Consider the following 20,870-nt stretch of genomic DNA (forward strand, 5'->3'; position numbering starts at 1 on the left):
CACACACACACACACACACACACACACACACACACACACACACACACCTTTGGCAGATTTCCTTTTTCATGACAGAGTTCCTATTTGTAGCCTTGGCTGTCCTAGACTCAGTTTGTAGACCAGGCTGGATTCACAGAGCCTGTCTCTGCCTCCCTGAGTGCTGAGATTACAGGCGAGAGCTAACATGCCCAGATCCTTTGGCAGATTTTTTAATTCAAATTACAGCAGAACTTTTACAGAAGTAACAATAAAACAAAAGTGAGATTCTTGCAGTGGTCTCTAATCCAAGAAGGGGAAATCTGCACACAAGAAACTGGCACAGAGGGAAGAGGGTGTGAAGAGACAGAGGCTGTGGGTAGCTACCTCTGAGCCAAGGAGAGTGGCCCGGACCAGCAATCCCCCTACAAGAAAAATCATACCAAGCTTTGAGAAGAGTTGCAAACTGCGAGAAAACATGTATTTTATCATGAGAGTCATCCCGTGTGTCAGGTCACTGCTGCAGCATCCCTGCACACTGATTTAAACATCAGTCCACTTTCCTGGACCTAGGCCCCCTACATATATGTACATGATGGAGAGTTTAGTTTTCTTGTGGGTCACCTGCTAAAGGGAGTGGGGGCTGTCTCTGACAAGGACTGTCTTGCATGCTTTTTGATCACTTGATCTGGGCAGGATTGCCTTGCCAGGCCACTGAAGTAGAGGATGTGCTCAATCCTGATACAACTTGATGTTGCTGGGATGAGTAGTTGGGAGGGGGAAGAGTCTCTTTTCTGAGGGGGAGGGAAGAGGAGATTCCGGGAAGGGAGAAGGAGGTTAGGACCAGAAAGAGAGGAGGGAGGGGACTATTATTGGGATATAAAATAAAAGATAAATAAATAGATGATAGATAGATAGATAGATAGATAGATAGATAGATAGATAGATAGATAGATAAGTTGTTTTTTGTTTTTTTTTTTTTAAGATCAGTCCATTTTCAAGGAGGTCATGAATTATGTTTTGGGTGAACGAATTTGATGTTTTGTTTGGAGGAACCCACCAGATAGAGACAATAGAGTCAATAGCACTGAACTGAACAATGGAAATTTGGGGAATAATTGAATGAGTAAATGTAACATTTGCCCAAAGACTGAGGGGCATACAAGGATGTTAAATTTAATTCTAACCTCCGCCATTACTGCCAGGGTCTGCTCAAGCCATATCACTTCAGAGATGTAACCAAGGCTGACACTGAGGTCAGTGAATTTGAAGGAGCCAATGCATTGGCTGATGATATTTATGCTCATTCAGAAGGCAGAGCCCTCTTTGTCCTATGAAATCTGGGACAAAACACTAAATAAATACCAAAACTATACTGAGCATAGAGAGTTGTGCCCTGTGTCGAGTCTTAGGTTTATGTCCATGTTCTGGAATGTCGACCTCCCAATGATAATGCCACATCTATTTTAGGCAGCAAGTCAAACCTGTTTAGCTTAGAATGTCAAAATAAATTGACAGGATAGAATAATAGAAAACAGAAATAACTAGAGTTAGGAAGCCTTTGGTTTGAGTCCCAGCTATGCATCTGAAAAGCTGAGAGGCCTGGACCCTTCTGTGGTCATTTCCCTCAACTATAAGAGGGTGTTGAGGGAGGAGACGTGGGGCAATCATCCAACTCTGACATTCTGTGAATCTCTCCATCTTGCCATTAATTGGAATTGCTGATAACATTTCCATAAACTGACCTGCCAAAGTGAATTACCCACCAACATGAAAATAGGAAGATAGGCAGAAAGGACTGTGGCAGATGACTGATAGAAATCTCCCTCCTTAAGATGATAAATGGGATGCTGGAGAGCAATGGCAGGTTTTTCTAATCTTAATTACCAGCAAATTGGGTTTTCCTGGAAAGTTTCACGATGCACACGCTCCCGTAATGTTGCTCAGTGTCTTAAATGTTGACCATGCTGGCAGAGGAGACACAAATCACCCTCCTCTTAGCTGCATTTGTAATTCCCCCCTAGACCACTTACCATTTAAACCACATGTTGACCTTTTCTTTATTTGACTGGACATTTTTAGCCCTGGATATAATAAGCCCGCAAGGGGCGGAGATGATTAAGATTGAGCATCTAGTCAGAATCACATTTTGTCTTAGGTCCTGTCTCGTATAATACCCCATTTAGCCCTTCCCGATGGGTCTGTCAGTCGGCCATGCATATCTGCTCCACACACAACATGCTGACAGTGGCATGCTGTGAGCTTCAGCCTAGCCACAGAGCACACTTGACTCGTGGGGACACATCAAGAGTTTCTCCTACCAGTACTAGATGGAAATTAGTTGGTTAGGATCTTCATCATGGAGGTGTCAGCGAGGCTGAGCTCTAGATGTCCGGGGTAGACATTAATTTGATAACACATGCACAGCCAGCCCTTTCTTTGGGGGATTTTGTTCTCTCAAGTGCTACAAGTTGGTGGACTGAATCATTGCGCTAAATCATCTGGTTTTCTTTTGGGTCTTTCTGTGGGTGAGGGGATCATGAGCATGTTCACATTTACATGTGCGTATGTGTGTGTGTGTGCACATGTGTGTTCTTTTTGTGTGCTCCTGAGGGAAATCATACATGTTGCTCCTCAGTTTGCCATCCACAATTCTTTTGAGAAAGGGTCTCACATTGCCTGGGACCATATTCAGTTGGCCAAGATGGCTGTCCAGCAAGCCTTGGGGATCCTTCTGGTCTCTACCTCCCAGCACTAGAATTACAAGCATGCTCCAGCATGACCAGCTTTTGCTTTTCTTTCTTTCTTTCTTCCTCTCTTTCAATCTCTCTCTCTCTCTCTCTCTCTCTCTCTCTCTCTCTCTCTCTCTGAATTTGAATGCGGGGATCAAACTCAGCTTCTTAGTTTTGAAACCATGTACTTACAGGATGTGCCACCTTTCTGATTCTTCATTTGGGTCTTAACCCTGTTGGTACCAATGATTATCTTAGAAATAAAACATTTATATTCATGCGTTTACTCAGATTCTGCTTCTTAGAGCCAAACTAAGGCATTCTCCAAGATTACTGTGCACTGGGTAGCATTACTTCTGGGAGGTAGCTTGACAAGGTTAAACAGTAGTTTAGTGTTGAGGTTAGATCCTGTTGACTTTTCCTCCACATAAGTGGTTGCCAAGCAAGACAAGTTTCTGTCCTTCAGGACACATGGTGCAATGTCTGGACACGTTTGGCTGTCACAGTTGAGCAGGAGATATTCATTACCTCAAGCATGTAGAGGCCAAGGATGCTGATAAATACCCTATAGCCTTAATGGAAAAACATGAATCTAAACTAAAAACAAAAATGTCAACTATGCTAAAGTCAAGAAGTTCTACCTTCTGTCCAGTGAGACTGGCTTTGAGGTAGTTAATATTTACTGAATGTCTGTGTCATGTTCTGTGCCATGTTCTTGACCCATGTTATATAACACCTCCCTCGGAATGGTGGTGCTCGCATGTGATGTGATTACTGTGTCTCATTTCCAGGGTCAAGCTGTGGCTCAGCTGTGTTCTACCGTCCCCAATGTGACCGTCTTTGGAACAGCCTCTAATTTCAAGCATGAGGCCATCAAAGATTCTGTGACCCACCTTTTTGACAGAAATGCAGACTACGTGCAAGAAGTAAAGAGGTAAGGGGGTGGCTCTGCAGGGCGTCCAGGATGGCCCCTGCTCTTCTCTTGAAGATCATTAGGATTCACTGAAAAGATGGCTAATAGTGGGGCTGGAGAGGGTTATTGGGAGCATTTGATGCTCCTACAGAAGACCGTGGTTCAGTGTCTAGCACTTCCTGGATGCTCACAACCATCTGTAACTCCAGTTCCTGGGGATCTGGTCCTTTCTTCTGTCTTCCTTGTGCACTGCACTCACATTCTGTGCATACATACATTCAGACAAAACATTCATACACATAAAATAAAAATAAATCTTTAAAAGATAACTAATGAAAGGGAGTGGAGAGAAAGATGAGGATGAGGATCAGATGTGGGGAGAGAGGCAGAGACCAGAGGGATTAGAGAGAACAGAAACTGAGGGGGGGGGGCATCTCTGAATCAAGCTGGAGACCTGCAACAGGGTAGACTCCAGGGAGGGGATATGAGGGTTACTCTAGATAAGACTCTTAGTAGAGGAGTTCATGGAGACTGAAGAGACCAACTTCTAGCCAGACAGAACTTCTAGTGCAGGGAAGAAAACAGCAACCCACCCACAAAAACTTCAATCCAAAATTTACCCTGCCTACATGATGTGCAGGGATAAAGAGAGAGCAGAGATTGAGGGAATGTCCTAACAGTCCCTGGCCTAACCTGAGACCCACCCAATTGGAGATAGCCAACCCCTGAAACTATTAATGATACTCTGCTATGCTTACATAGCTGTCCTCTGAGAGACTCCATCCAGCAGCAGATTGAAGCAGATGCCAAGATGCACATTGGGTAAAGGGTATAGAGTTTTGTGGGAAAGTCAGGGGAAGGATAGAAGGACCTTGGGGGGGGGCAGGAGCTTCACAAGAAGACCAAAAGGGCTAACTAACCAGGTACCAGAGGGGCTTGTAAAGGCTGAAGCACCAACCAAGGATCATACATAGACTGGACCTAACCCTTCTACAGAGATGTAGCAGATGGGCAGTCCAGGCTTAATGTGGGTTCCCTAGAAAGGGGAGCAGGGGCTGTTTCTGACATGGACTCTGTTTTCTGCTATTTGATCACTCACCACTAGTGGGCTGCTTCACCAGGCCACAGTGGAAGAGGTTGTGCTCAGTCCTGATGTATCTTGATGGGGTGGGTAGGGAAGGGCTAGCCTTTCCTGAGGAATAGGGGAAGGGGGATGGGAGAAGTGGGAGGAAGAATGGAGCCAGGAGAGGAAGGAGGGGGCTATGATTGGGATGTAAAGTGAATAAATTAAATAAAATTAATTTTTTTACTAAAAAAAAAAAGATAACCAATGATGATAATGATAGCAAACACGTGTTGGAGGCTTGGTGCTAGCCCTAGCTTGATGCTTCACATGTGTTAGTTCATCAGACACCCTCAAACTTCTTGTTATTATCCCTGAAACTTACAAAATTAATCTGTTAATGGTATGATAACTGCCATTACACTGTCTTGATGCATGCAAATCTAATTCCCGTTCATTCACATAAAAAGCTCAAAATAGATGCTCATCTGTAAGATGATTCTCGTACTCAGGCTCTTCAAATTTTGGTTCTATCATCATCCTGAGTCTTCTGGCCCCTCGGTTGTCGCAAAGAAGATGGGAAAATAGCAATAGGTCCATGCATGGGAGGTTTTTTTATTGGTCAGTCCTGGGATGAATACATGTACCCTGCCCAAATTTGGTGCTAATATCTGGTCGTTGGCCACACTTCACTGAGTGCAAACTGATAACTGTCACCTTGTTATATAAGCAGGCAGAGCCAGCCTTCATGGGATGGTGAAAGGTGGAGCCCCAGTTCATACCAAGCTCTCTAGTTTGTGAACACATGCTTTCACTGCGGAAAGAGTACTTTCTAAAGAGTAGAGCCTGAGCCATAGTTACCTGTAGGAGGAAGGGAGCCCGGTAGAGGATGTTTTAGAGATAGAGGTAGCTACTCACATGCTGAGCAACAGGTTCAAAGGTTAAGAAAATAGCAACAAAATTCAACAGGTATAAGTCCAGAGATGTCTGACTACATAATCTAATCACAGTTTACCTGTCATCCATAAGCTATTGATCTTGGCCATGTGTGTCTACAGGGAATCACATGAGGAGTTCAGGTGATAGCACATCTGTAAATTGTGTGTGTATGTGTGGGGTGTGTGTGTGTATGTTTTACTTGGCTGCTGCCCAGGGTGAACTCAGTTTCAACCTTTTTCAACTGAGAGTTGCTGGAGGAATCAGTGGTAGCCAGATGTAATTAGTCAATCAGCCAGCATCATGATAAAGGAACATTTTTTTCCAGGTCACAAATTAAGATGAAAAGGGACCTTTCTCCTTGATTGTTCAAGCAGAAATTTAGACTAGCTTTGTTTTGTTTTGTTTTGTTTTGTTTTGTTTTGTTTTGTTTTGTTTTTTAGGTGGGGCATATTTTAGGAAGAAAAATTTTCTAATGAGTAAAAATTTCAGATTTGTTGGGCTGGGGATATGCCCCAATCATTAAAGTGCTTGCTTTGCAAGTGTAAGGAGCCATGTTCAATCCCCATGTAAAAGAGCCAGGCATAGTAGCACATACCTGTGATCCTAACTCTTGAAAGACAGAGACAGGAGGATCCTTGGGGTTTGATGGACAGCCAATATGGCCATATACAGCTCAAGGTTTAATGAGAGACCAGTCTCAAAACTAAGATAAAGTCAGGAATGGTGATACACACCTTTAATCTTAGAACTTGAAAGGCAGAGACATGGCCTGTGAGTTCAAGGCGAGGCTGGTCTGCACAGTGAGTCCTGGTCCAGGGTTGCAGAGGGAGACCCTGTCTAATACTTAAGGTGGGAAGTGATTGAGGTTAAGATATGCACTCTTAACCTCTGGCCTCTACATGTATGCATAGGAAGTGGGGGAATAATACAAGGATGTCCCAGTATCTCCAGCAGGACATAAAAAGGAGCTTGCATTTAAATCTAAATATAAGAAGTTCACCACATTTCTCAGAGGTGCAGAGAAATAGGTAATTTTGAAGACTTCTGTTTGCCCAGTTCACTTACTTTTAATTCAAGTCTCTCAAGCTGAGGTCTGGACTATGAACTGCTGTTGTTCCTTCAGTAATCTCTTCTTTAACCTCCGTAATGGATTGTTTTTGCATTCATCTACTTACTGATTAATAAATACTTGCTAGGGTCTGAGATGGAATTGTATCTGTGCCAAAGAGGAAGAGCCAGCCACAACCAATCAGAAAGGCTCTGTACTTAAGGAGTTTGGAGTCTAGTTGGTAGAGGGGAGAGAAAGAAAGAAAGAAAGAAAGAAAGAAAGAAAGAAAGAAAGAAAGAAAGAGAGAGAGAGAGAGGGAGGGAGGGAGGGAGGGAGGGAGGGAGGGAGGGAGGGAGGGAGGGAAGGAAGGAAGGAAGGAAGGAAGGAAGGAAGGAAGGAAGGAAGGAAGGAAGGAAGGAAGGAAGGAGGAAATTATTGAAAGATTTGTACTTTGGACATACAGTCTGGTGGATGGATGCAGGGTGCTAGTATGAGAGCTCACACATGACACTGATCTGAGAGCTGACCGATGAGAAGTTAGGGGAGAAAAGCATTTTGGATTAAGGGGAACGGCATTGCTGAGGTGCTGGGGAAACTAGGGGTCCTGAAAAGAGACAAACCAAACGTGGCTGGTCATAGAGAACAGCAAGAACAGAAAATCAGGACAGTGCAACTGTTCTCAACACATGGAAGCCCCTAGCCAGGGCACTCCTGCCTGCCCTACTTCCCACACAGCTGTTTCATCTCCTCAGCCCCTCCTTGCCCTGGCCCCACTCAGTGATTTCTACCCTCAGGAACGTGGAAGGAAACAGTGGCGGGGACCCACCTCATTACCACCTGCCTTCAGAGGTGGCTTCCAACAGCTCGTTTTAAGTAGAGACCCGGTAGATATGGGAAATGGCTGGGGAGCTGTGACTGTGAGTGCAGCCGCTGCTCAGAAATCCTGTCCCCAGGAAACAGTCCAGAGCAAGATCAAAGCCAAAGGCACAAAGCCGCTAAGCCACGCTCTGCTTCTGCACGGTCGGTCCCCACCACTCAGCATATGTTGGCAGTGAATTATATAACAGGCCTGTCGGTAACAGCAGCAATCAGATCCAGCCTCCACTGTCAACAGAAGGCAAACGGGGCAGAGATTTTTTTGCTACACCGCATGCGTGAGTTATGCAGTCCCTTTTAAAAAATGATAATTATGAAGGCTGTGTCACAAAAAAAAAAAAAAGAAAGAAAGAAAGAAAAGAAAAAAATGCCTGTGGCAGAATTTAAGGGGAGAAAACAGAATGCCAAGTTCCATCAAAGCTGTGATCACAACTTGATTCAAATTCTCCGTGCATGGGGATGTGAAAGGAAAGGGAAAACACCCCGTCACTCACATGGAGTAAAGCGTAACGTGGAGTTATTTTTCCCTGGTGTTTTACTATAGACATGGTTACAGTAATCTATGTACAGTGAACTGCAAAATTATAGCAAAACAAAATTTCCTGCAATAAAAACTCACACAGACTAGCCCCATGGGGGGCTCTTTGGAATTCATGCTAAGCCAGGAAAGAAACTATAGGAAAAAAAAAAAAACAAAAAACTTCTTTTCTAATGGATGTGCTATATATGTATGTGTGTGCGCCTACGCATGTTTTTATACACGCACGCATGACCACAATGTGTGCACGTGTTCAGGAATATTGACACCCCCCCCCTTTGAAGCTGTCTCTTTCATTGCTCCAGAGCCCACGATGGCTAGGCTGCTTCACCAGTGAGCTCCACACTGCCTCCTGTCTCTGCCTCCCAAACACTGGGATTCATAGCTTGTTTGCCACTCCCGGCATTTCCATATGGGTTCCGACGACCTGACTGGGCTCCTCGAGGTTGTGAGGCATGGACTGAGCCATCTCCTGAACCTGAGGGAGGGAAACAAACCGACTCTGATATAGACTTTGTCTTTGCACTGGTTTTCTTAGCTGTGTGCAAAGCGGGATGACAATGGATAAAAATGGTCCACGCAGTTAGAGACCTGAGTCCTGTGTACCTGACTCAAAGGCCCTCAGAGATAAAGAAGAGAGGAAAATTCAGAGAGAAGGGCAGCACAGTTAGCCCCGGGCCATACAGGAAATGTGCAAAGCACTTCAGTGGGAGATATGGGAACAAGCCTCAGGCAAGGGGAGCAGGGACAGGGGCAAGGCAGATAAGAGCCGCCCTGCTCAGCCAGCCTCTTTTCACTTAGCTGACAATTTCACAAGAATCTTGTACAAATATGAAAACCATCCCATTTCACAGATGAGAAGACTAGAGCTGACGTCCAGATTTACTCCAAATCTGTGGGCTCAGGTTTTCCTCTCTCTTTATGGTTTGCAAGATGACCTGAGGAAACATTTGAGCTGAAAGGACATGTCCATTTCCTTGAGTTGGTTTCACTGCTCTGTGCTGCCACAATTTATTGAACGGTTACCTGCACATTTTAAATCTATTCTATTCATTGCCATCAGTTATAGCTCAATGAGGATGCTTAAAGGTGCTTTTAAAATCATTTTGGTGGAAATGGTATGTAATGTTGTTTAAAACCTCATGTCCGTGCATTTGTGTATTATTTTCTATTATTAATACCTACAAATATGTCAGGTTTGCTCACACAATGGTGACCAAAGCACACATATGCTTGTGTCCTGAATTTGCCAAACTAGTAGTCACAGTTAATGTAGTCAGTGATTACGTCAGCACTTAGTAGGACATGCAGGGCATTAGGGACACATGGAAGTGATAGCCGACTGAAAGCCTGAGGCACACAGGGGAGCTCACTTTGCAAATTTGATGATATGGGTGCTATCTTTATTTTTCAGGGAGAAGGCAAGGCATAGAAGGTTTAAATACTTTTTACTTACCTACATGCATGTATCAAAAATATCACACTGTAACTCATAAATTAGGACAATTATTGCACGTGAAAATCAAATGTTGTTACATTTATTTATTGGAAGGAAGTGTGCCACGGCCTCCATACAGAGGTGTGAAGACGGTTCTCTCCTCCCACTATGTGAATCTCAGGGCTCAAACTCAAGTTGCCAGGCTTGATGATTAGCACCTTCATCTGCCAAACCATCTCCCCAACTCAAAAACAAAACAAAACAAAAAATTTTTTAAACAGAATTTCTCAGCTGCATGAATGAAGCTCTTGACAGCCCTTGGATGGAGTTAAAATTGGATTATGTTGAACATCGAGAATCCTTTGCAGAATTCAAGGCAGTTAAGAGCTATTATGTGAGTTGAATCTGTGAGATGGTCTGGCCACAATGGGCAGGATGAGTGGGAGATGGGATTCAGGGGCCAGGAACAGGCAGAGTGAAAGGAAAAAAACAGGGGCTGAGGGATTAGCTCAGTTCATAAAGTCCTTGTCTGTGTGAACAAGAACATCTGAGTTTGATCCCAGAACACACATTGAAAAAAGCTGGACATGGTGGCACAGACTTGCAATCCCAGTGCTGGAGAGATAGAGACAGTTCCCAGGGGTTCATTGGTCAGTCAGCCTAGCCTGATCGGCAAGGTCCTGGCCAGTGAGGAGCTCCTATCGCACAAAAGTGGACAGTGTCTGAGGAATGATACCCCAGGCTAACCTATGGCCTTCAACCATGTGTGTGCACATAGGTGGAAAACGGAAAGAAAAGGAAAATAGACACGTGACTGTTACTATAGAGAAACACACATGAAGAAAGGAAAGTTCTGCTTTGTCCGCTGTGGCCGTGGGAGTTGTCAGGATGTTCTTTAGCATGGCTGTGAAGCCTCCAGGGGTCATAGGGACTGGACCTGGATTGCAGCCACTTTCTGGGTGACCGCTATGAACTGTCTCTAGAAGCTTGAGAGCAAATCTAAGAAAAAGCCAGAGGAGCAGCAGATCCAGAGAGGAAAAACCCAGCTCCCATTGGAAGGATCTGCTGCTTAGTCATGAAACTTCTTGAGTCTGCAGACCAGGTGAAGGATGAAGCCATGAAGCGTGAGGTTAGAAAAAAGCAGATTGTCCCTCTTGCCTTCAGTAACTTTACTGCCTAGTGGAGTGCCTGGCACGTGGTAGGTGCTTCCTCAACTACTGATGGAAACTATTGAGAATCAAATTGCTGGGAGAGAAGGAGGAGGCAGCTCCTGAGGTGACTTCTGGAAGGGATACTACCAGTAGCGAACATTTCCTGAGAAGCCTACTATTCGTCAAACACTTATGATTAGTGCTCTGAGAGAAGCCTATGTGAAGAAAAGCTTGCTTTCTATGCATCAGATACCATGACTGGAACCCTATAAGAAGCCTACTGTGTGCCGGGCATCATGCCCAGAAATTATAAGAAACTTAATGTGCATCTATCTAGTCCTCTGTAAGAGAGATTTGTGGTTTGTGCAACAGGTATTGTCCCCAAGTATTCCGGAAAAAAAAACCTAGTGTGTGCCAGACATACTCCACGAGAAGTTTACTCTGCACCAAGTACTGTGTCTGGCATCCTGTCAGAAAGCTAATGTCTATCAGTACTGTGCCCCATACCATGAGGGAAGCCCATGATTCCAAATACTGTGTGCTCTTAAAGAAGCCTACTATGTGCCAGGCATCCCATTGAAAACCCTGCTGTGTGCAAGACAACATCCCTAGCACCTGTGAGATGTATACTGTGCATTAGGCACTGTGTCCGGCACCCTGTGAAAAACCTACTGTGCCTTAGTACTGTGCTCAGCACCCTAAAAGAAGCCTACTATTTACCAGGCACTGTGGCTAGCCCTCTAGAAGCTGCTCTTTGTCAGGCACTGTGTTCCACCTTCTGAAAGACCTCTCCTGGGTGCTTTGCTCAGACCTCTGGGACAAGCCTAATACGGGCTGCCATTCTGTGAGAAACCTACAAGTGTACCGGAAGTTATGACACAGGCAAGTTCTCAGGTCACAGGAATCTAGAAAAGGAAAGGTCGGCAGAGAGCCAAGGTAACCATAAAAAAAAAAAAAAAGACGCACTTCCTGGCAAGGCTGGAGGCTTTCTACACACTAATGGCTCTCAGGGAGCCTCACCCTACTCAGAGAAATTCCTCCCATTTCCATGTGGGTGGAAAGCAAAGAGGCAGCATTCATGATATAAGGACCAGGAATGGGAACAACAACAACAACAAAAAAGAATAAACTGTGAGGTCTTGGGTCAGCAATTCCAAAATATCTTGTAGCTAAGTTGGTCCAGCGGAACTGGGTTTGCTGGTGTCTTAAATCCACAGAGATTTTCGACAGCAGCAGAAAACAGAGGGACCACTGCCTTGGCCCTCGGCCCACTTTGCTGCTGGGAAATTATGTATACACAAGCAGTTTGGCACAACTAGAAATGAGCTGGGCCTCGGGCTTCTCAGAGCTAACTAGTTCTACTGGAGATGGTCCTAATGACCCCATGAAAAGAAAAGCCAAGGGTGCTTTTAATGCGAGCATGACGTGATGGTGGCCAGGCCCATCCTAAAGACACTTCTGGACCTGATATAGTTTCATAAAACAAGGTCTGTGCAAACTTCCTACATAGTCATGGATAACCTTGAGCTTCTGATCCCCCTGCCACCACCTCCCAACAGATGGAACTAAAGACATGTACCACCACAACTGTTTTATGTGGTGATGAGGATCAAACCCTGGGCTTTGTGCATGCTTGGGAAGTGCTCTATAGAGTTATGTCTCTAACTCTGGGCCTGGAACATTTTCACTAGATCTGATCCCAATTTGGTTTGAGTAGGTTCCATTCAATAGTGTCCATTCATTTCATCTCAGCAATGGGGTGAAATGGCAGGACTCTATAAATTGAAATTCTTCCCTGAAGGAATTTTTCTATCCTGGAAAGAAGCAAATGTACAGAAATACTCATTCACAGCTGGGACACAGACAGACCACAGACATGAATCCTACCATTTTTCTTGCTTAGTGAACCCGTAGGTTTTAGGGGTTACTTGCAGAGCTTTACTGAGACATTACTTTTAAAACATGGTTAACTCATCTGTGTGACCATATCACTAACCCCCCCCCCCCCAGTATGGGTGATGTCTCACAAAATTTCATTCTCTAGAGTTCCCACCCAATAGCCAGTCTCCTAAATACTGTAGAACCCCAAGACAATGTCATGGGGAAAAGGAAGAAGCTAGAATCTTAGGCAAGGGGCTGATTAGCCCTCTTCCTTCTCTGAAGGGAAGTTGATGGGCCCAGTCTTGTGAGGGTTCCTGCTCTGATTTCAATGTGGCAGTAGCTACATTATCCCCAGACGACAGAGTTCTGCTGCACACTTGCTGAATCAGTTGAGCAAAAGTGGCCAAGCACAAGTACCCTAGACCCCCAGAGATGTTATGTGCCTCCACTCAGCTCCTCCCCTCCCCTGACACCCACGTGAATCTTGACTTTCAAAAAGATTCAATGTAATCTAGAGGGAACTGTATGAATTCTTTGATCCCTACAAAACCACAAACCCTATCTCGTGTGGGTTAACTTCAGAAAAGCCCAGAAAGAGCTGTAGGGGAAAGCAGGTAGCTGAATCCAGGGGAAACCTATGATCTCTTTCTAACCTTGAGGTCAGTAGGGTAGGTTCTGGCTTGGCTCAGTTTCTGCAGGAAGACTAGAGAGAACAATGCGTGCTCACCCTGACCACAGCTTATCCTGAAAAACCCTAGTCTGCCTCTGAAAACCCCAACTGGTTTTTGGATGTGACCTCTCAAATTATAATTGTCGTGCTCTCCGAAGGGACTCTGGGAGTAAGCCCCTTGACCTAACTAAACTCGATTATCTTCTGTCAACAAATGAGAATGATGATGGCTCCATAGTCATAGGAGTGTCATGAGACACAAATGGAACTGACCTGACATTCCTCAGCCTAGGGCATAGTGAATGCTCATGAGTGTAACACTCTTAGAAAGGTCAAGGGCATCCAGCCTCCACTTTCATGGCTGCTAGTAGCCCCATCCATCTTGAATATATCTCCAGTTGATGGCTAGCCTGGGACTACACAATCTATGTGTCTGTGTTCATGCTAGCGCTGAGCTGTTTTTATTACTATGGCTCTGTAATATATTATGAAAACAGGTGTTGTATCACCTGCAGCATACTTCTCCCTTGCTGAGGGTAACTTCAGCTACCCATGGGTTTTTGTACCTCCATATAGATTTTAAGACGGTTTTTTTTTATTATTTCTGTTTAAAAAAATGAATTGAGATATTAATTAAGATTGCACTGAATTTGCAGGTTGCTTTTGATGGGATGGCCATTTTCACAACACTAACGCTTTTGACCCATGAGCATGGATGGCCTTACCATCTTCTAAGGTCTTCCACCATTTCTTTCGTTGGTGTTTGAGCTTTGTGTTGGAGCAGCTCTTTATTTCTTTGGCTATAATTGCTTCAAGTTATTTTGGAGGCTCTTTTAAATGTTATTGTGTCCCTAATTTCTTTCTCAGTACATTTATCATCTGTATGTAACAAGGCCACTGATTTTTAAATGTTGACTTTATGCCCTGTCATTTTTCTCAAAGTGTTTTTAATGTCAAAGAGTTTTCTGGTAGAGTCTTTAGAATTCTATCTACATAAAATCATATCACCTGCAAGCAAGGACGTTTTGACTTCTCCCTTTCCTGTTTGTATTCTGTTTTATATATTGCCTTCACTTGTCTTATTGCTCTAGTTAAGTCTTCAAACAATATAGTAAAATAGAGTAAGAGCAGGAGACATCATTAGCTTAGTCCTGATCTTAGAATGCTTTGACTTTTTCTCCATTTAGCATGATACTGGCAATAGATTTGTTATAGAAAACCTTTATTACATTAAAATATTTCCCTCATCCCTAGGCTCTAGAGTTTTTAAGTAGAATTTTTGTCAGAGGCATTTTATGTACCTACTGAGATGATTCTTGAGGCCATTTCTGTGATGAATTACACTTATTTGTTTATGTGTTGAACCATTCCTATTATGTGTTGACCTGTTATTTCTGGGATAAAGCCAACTTGGCCATGATGCATATTCTCTTTGGTATGTTCATGGATTTGTTTGGGAGCATTTTATTGTGAAATTTGTAACTATGTTTATCAGGAAGATTAGTTTATGATTTTCCTTTTTGTGTCTCTATCTACTTTTGAAAATGGAAATAAGAAATGCATAGGTAAATGAATGAAACTAGAAACAAAATAGACTGAGTGAGGTAACATAGGCATGGAAAGACAAATGTCATGCCCTTTCATATGTGGACCCTAGCATGAAATCTTTAGAGTATGTGTTTAACTTGGACTATCTGGAGAATCCAGCAAAGTAGAAATGGGCCATTTGGGTGGGTAGTTAAAGTAGAAGAAATAATCTAAATGATATGAAAACAAAGAAGGGGAATTCTGGGGGGTGGAAAACTTAAGCAGGCATGGGGTGGCAGAATTGGGAGGGGAACCTAGCAGCCCCATAAGCCAGGGAAAATGTTGATTTTCTGACTCTCTGCAGTACCTTGGACAGCACCCTACATGTCAAAGGTATTCCTTTAAAAATCATTATTGGCTGAAAGATTAGCTGATTGGCTTGTGGCGAGCCTGATCCAAATATCTTATTTGTTTCCTCATTGCATTCTCCCCACAAAGAAATGCATTAATTCTGCTTTACAAAAGAGAGCACTAAGGCTCAGGGAACTTGAGTAAGCGTGGGGCATGACCTCTATGGTTGGCTCCTCTCTTGTTTCTTGTTTTCTCCTACATCCAATGTCCATCCCTTTTGTCTTTCTAAGTGAGGACTGATCATCTTATCCCAGAACCTCTAAAAAAAGAGTTTGATTTCTGGCAGGTTACATCACTTTGCTTTGTCTCTTGCTGTGCAGGATTTCAGCTGAAGGTGTGGACATCGTTTTGGACTGCCTGTGTGGGGACAACACTGGCAAGGGACTCAGTCTCCTCAAACCTCTGGGGACCTACATTTTATATGGTGAGTGCATGCAGAAGAGAACAAGATTAACAAGAGTAGGAAGTACCCACTGTGCTCACCACACCCTGCAAGGTGAAAGGTTAATGTACTGGGAACTGGGCAAACACCAGAGTGTCCAGCCTTTTAGAACATTTATTTATTATGTTTTATTGATATTATTGCCATAAATCATAAAACTGACTTATAGGTCTACCATCCCATCCCCTACGGTGTCATTTTTTATGTTTTGCTTTATTTTGTTTTGTCTGAGACATGGTCTCACTATATTGCCCAGGATGGCCTTCCACTGCTTCAGCCTTTGAGTTATAAGATTACAAGTGTGAGCTATCATTCCTGGCCACATCTGTGATGCTCTTGAGTGTGCAAAAAGTTATGAAAATTAGAAGCAGATTTTCTTCAGTAAAATGAAAATTTAGCACCTGAAATTCATGTTTTCTCTCTATCTCTCTCTCTCCCTCTCTCTCTTTCTCTCTCTCTCTCTCTCTCTCTCTCTCTTTCTCTCTCTCTCTCTCTCTCTCTCTCTCTCACACACACACAATTTTAAACATTGGTCCGCAGAAACTGCAAAAGGTGTATATAAAGCCAGAGGTCATCATTTCCAAAGCAGAATATTGGAGTGTCTGATGTTTGAGATTCCTAAAAGCTGTGTGCCTTGTTCTAGTAATAGAAAACCTGAGTCTTAATTCTGAGTATTTCATTAGGAAAAAAAATGATTCTAAGGGATATCTAAAGGTTATAAATATCTTAACATCATCAGATCATTATTCCAAAAGAATTGAGCTCACTAAGCACATGGGCAACACTCCTTTGTTGTTCTGGTCATTTCTACCCTGACCACATACTTCCTAGAAAGTAAATAATTGGTTAATATTGTTGATGGGAACCTATAAGGGCCAGTACCATTTTGAGGACATCATATGTGACTAATGGGCAGGTGGACAATTTATTCATCCTTCCTTCTCATTAGCCAGGAGTTATATTTTTGCCTCAATTCCATGATGTCATTTGGGTGACCTTCAACTTGATTGTCTCACAACTATCCAAGTTATTACATTGATCAATTGGTTATATAATGGAAGCCTGGCACTGTGTTCCCTGGGTGTCATCATCCCATCAAAGATAAAGGAATAGTTAACTAGCTGGGTAATAGTTTACCCAGACCAAATAATTAATTTTAAAATATGCAAATTTTTTTTAAAAACATGACTGTTCGCTAAGAAAAATTTATGCTTCCAAATATCTGGTGGCAAGCAGAAAAGTCTTTGGAAAGGGACCATTGTATTGGGATATTTTCTATTCATTCCTTACAACTTGGAACCTTGCAAGGGGGTCCTTTATCTCTGAGCATCTCGGCTTATCTTTCCCAACTGCATCTCCATCTGTCACCTGAATGTCACTTGGCCCAGTTGTCAACATGCAGTTTCCAATATCCGTTGATCTAAAGTTTTAGGGTTTGATTTTTATAAACTCTCTGCCTGGACCCCTTTGGAGCTAACAGATCATCTCACATTCCCTGGATCTCTGAACTTACTGTTCTTTCCTCTACCTTTTCTGTATCTCATTTTCCCCATTCACCCAAGTTTCCCTCCTATTGTTCAATACCAAGGCAAGCCCAGGTCAGAGTCCTAAGCCTCTCACTTGCTAGAAAATCAAATTTGGATCTATGTAGTGGCTTCCTACAGAAGGTAACTTCTTATTTTCAATAGACAGAGCAAATGTTTTATACTATTAAAACATTGGGCTAATCCTTTTTGCTACATACCTGGTTTCTCAAAGGAAAGAAATGGCCACCATGAGAAATGTCCTTTTCTCTAAGAGCTGATGATGCCTTGCCAAACACCCCACTTTGTACCCCACCCCAACATCTCTCTCTTTTCCAAGACTAAAATATGTTTTTTAAGCTGTTGCCATTTGTGCTCAAATGAAATACATGCCACTCTTCTTGCATAAGAAGACATCTTGATTTTTGTGAAAAGTTGCTTGACTTGGGAATCTTTCATTTGCAGGTTCATCCAACATGGTAACTGGAGAGACCAAGAGTTTCTTTAGCTTTGCAAAGTCGGTAAGTCCCCATTGCTGTCTACTAGCTGGTGGGTAACACTGATTTGCATAGTGTGAGTTCCATCTAAAGGCATTGGTCAATGGGCGATGGTGGTACATGCCTTTAATCCCAGCACTTGGGAGGCAGAAGCAGACAGATCTCTAAGTTTGAGGCCAGCCTGATCTACAGAGAGAGTGCCAAGACAGCCAAGGCTACACAGAGAAACCCTGTCTTGAGAAAGAGAGAGAGAGAGAGAGAGAGAGAGAGAGAGAGAGAGAGATTGGTCGATTGCTGGTCTCTCATCTGCTGGGATTCCAATAAGTCCCCTCTCCATTCCCTGCTAACTGCATACAGGCAGGACCAGGTCTTGAGATGTGGTAGTGTCTGTGAATTTTTGTAAAGCTTCCTTTTTATTTCAGTAGAGATTGGTTCAACTATGTGTCAAAAGTGAACTTGGACTTACTTCACTGTAATTTTCTGGCCAGGTTTCTGGTGGCTCGGTAGATTTCTTTGTCCTCATCCAACTGTGTCTGAGATGGGAATAGGAAACTCCTAACTTTAATAATCTTCAAGGATGCGATTACTCTGCCTGCCATTGAGGAGCACCCTCCCTCGCTGCATCTGCTCACATGGATATTCCCATACAGGAATTATCTATATGTGTTAGAATTAAGCTGATTGGAATTGTGCCTTTATTGCTACCCCACCCACTGGAGCAAGGGACTGCTATTTCTTACTAGTGTCAGCTTCTGTCACTATGCTTCCAGTCTCTGGTGCAATCAATGCAACGTAAGTGTTGGGAGAATTTTTTTTTCCCCTGGGGAGACGCGAACACATAAGGTCCTGACAACAATGCAAAGAATGATTCCACTGGAGTCACCCTGAGGAACCATTGAGAGTGTTGCCCTTACTTATTGAGTGTCGGTGAAGAAGTACAGGCAGGGGTGTAGATGACCCTAAAGCAGCTGCACTGGGAAGTGCATAGCCAGCGTGGGTAACAGCTTCCCCATAGCTACATAGATGGAACCCCTTCCTATAGCCTCCCCCAGCTTGTGTTCTCCTAGAACTTCCTGAGACCGCTAGGTCGCATGCAACTAGGGCAGAATTGCGTTACAGGTGGCAGGGATGAGCATCTGGAATCTCGGGTGAGGATCCAAGGATCCTCTCTATTCTCTCCTTCTCTGAGGGGACGTCAACAGCCAACAAGCCTGCTTGTGCACAGGCATGGGTACTGTGATAAATATGGTGGCTATTTTGCTCAGAGGACCATGTTCTATACAATAAGCACCACTACACAGGCATTTTCTGAGCATCTAATGTGGGTTGCATTTGTAGACATCAAGGTATCATGGTAGATGAGACGGGTATGTGACTCCTACACTCTGTTAGGAAGACAGGCCCAACAATAAGGGAACGTGTTAATAGCCTGATTGTGAACGCTCATCCAACCTCAAGTGGGAATAGAAGCAGGATTCTGGAATGGAAGAAGGCAGGATGGAGGGGGGACATTGTGAATGGGGTGGTGAGAGAGCCAGGGAAATGGCATTAAGAATTCACTCTCTGTATATCATGATGAAGTTGTATTAGTCACACTTGGACTGTTTGCCCAGCCCAGCTAACACAGTCTGAGAACTCCCCACAGACATACCTAAGATTTGTCTCTGAGATGATTGTGGAGGCTGTCAGGTTGACAATAAATATTAAACATGCCAAGAATATTTGTATGTTTTTTATGCCGACACCGACTGCCTACATTTTACCCTCAAACATTTGCTGAATCAAGGAATAGTAGTATTCGTTCTATACGTGAGATATAAATGTTAAGGCTTTTGCTCATTTTTTTTGCATAAATGAGTTTAATAAAAGCGTAGGTCAAGAATCATTTGAACTTCAGTGCTTACAGGAGCAAGGGTAGAGTCTACTGAAGGATGCTCTCTATTGCCTGTCCCTGAAGACAGGCTCTGCAGCACTCACAGCTCTTTCGTTGCTGTGGATACAATTTGCATGAGGCTGAAAGACTGCTCTGTGGAATCATGCTGGTCCCAAATTATATACAACTCTAAAAAGTGTTTTCCCCTTTTCTCACCCTTAATGCCCAATCCCAACACACAGTGCTAATGAAATAATGACGGTGTGCCCGTGCTCTGGGAAGGTATTATAACAACACAGCTAGGATGAAGACTCAGATTCCTTTTCCCCAAATGAATGCCATTACACTGTGGAACTGAAAGTCATGAATAAAAGGCCATTGTCTCTCAGAGGCCCGGGTCCACACAGGCTGATTGGCTAGAAGTAAACTGAAGAGAAGGTTTTCTGAGAAATGTAATGATGGCTTTGCTCCAGGAAGAAAATTCTATGCAATCAAGAAAGGCACATTTAGAATTATATAGAGTTTTCACTCCGCTATCTTAATTATGTTCCATCTTCAGATTTCAGCAGAGTGAATGCTTCACATTTTGTTAGGCTTGCAATTCACTCTTGGGCCATCCTAACGATGATTCTTACAGATGAAGTTAACATTTAGAGAGCAATCTGATGTCGAACTTCAAGCCCTTGCTCAGGAAATCTAAAACATGGATTTCAGATTAAGATGACAATTCGATTTGCTTATGCTTATGGCGTACGTGGTAATACACAGTGCTGTAATGGCATGCATCTTGGATGAGCACATTTGCTTTGTACAACAACCTCCCTGTCCCCAAGTATGGTAAGGAAACTGGACACAGGGAGGTTAGGTGAGGTGCCTAGACTTACACAATTATGAGGTGATGCTCAATTATAGAAAATAAACATATATATATATATATGCACATATATATATTAGCACATTGTGTGTGTGTGTGTGTGTGTGTGTGTGTGTGTGTGTGTGTACACCTTGCATGGCATGCATAAAATGGCCAGAGGAAAATTTGGAGGAGTCAGTTCTCTGTTTTCACCATGTAGGTGCCAAGGACCCCACTCCGGTTATCAGGCCTTGTGGCCACCTCCTTTACCACTAAGCCTTCACTAGAGCTCTTAATCACAGCAGCGCAGTAACTGCAGCATCGGCTGGAATGCATGACACAAACATGCACTGAGGTCCTACCAATATGTATGTATTGAGCTTAATCTTGGGGCTCAGGATTTTGAACATTTAGGTTGGGATGCTTATGTTTGGAGAGCAAGTGTAGGGAAGACAGCTTGAGAACAAACATAAATCTCTTATGCAGGTGCTGCCAAATCTAGTTTTATGTGATATTGGA

At 43.4% G+C, this 20,870-nt stretch overlaps 1 protein-coding gene across 1 annotated transcript in view; it reads left to right on the forward strand.

Moving 5' to 3' along the window:
* Vat1l (vesicle amine transport 1 like) overlaps nucleotides 1-20,870 on the forward strand; it is a 166,379-nt gene that overhangs the window by 66,780 nt on the left and 78,729 nt on the right. The window contains exons 4-6 of the mRNA XM_055621507.1: nucleotides 3,500-3,642; nucleotides 15,484-15,587; nucleotides 17,594-17,649. Of these exons, the coding sequence (XP_055477482.1) occupies nucleotides 3,500-3,642; nucleotides 15,484-15,587; nucleotides 17,594-17,649 (303 nt within the window). The remainder of the gene's footprint in view (nucleotides 1-3,499; nucleotides 3,643-15,483; nucleotides 15,588-17,593; nucleotides 17,650-20,870) is intronic.

The sequence above is a fragment of the Psammomys obesus genome, unplaced genomic scaffold, assembly GCF_907164565.1.
Source record: "Psammomys obesus unplaced genomic scaffold, mPsaObe1.curated_primary_1811, whole genome shotgun sequence".
Classification (NCBI taxonomy): Eukaryota; Metazoa; Chordata; class Mammalia; order Rodentia; family Muridae; genus Psammomys; species Psammomys obesus.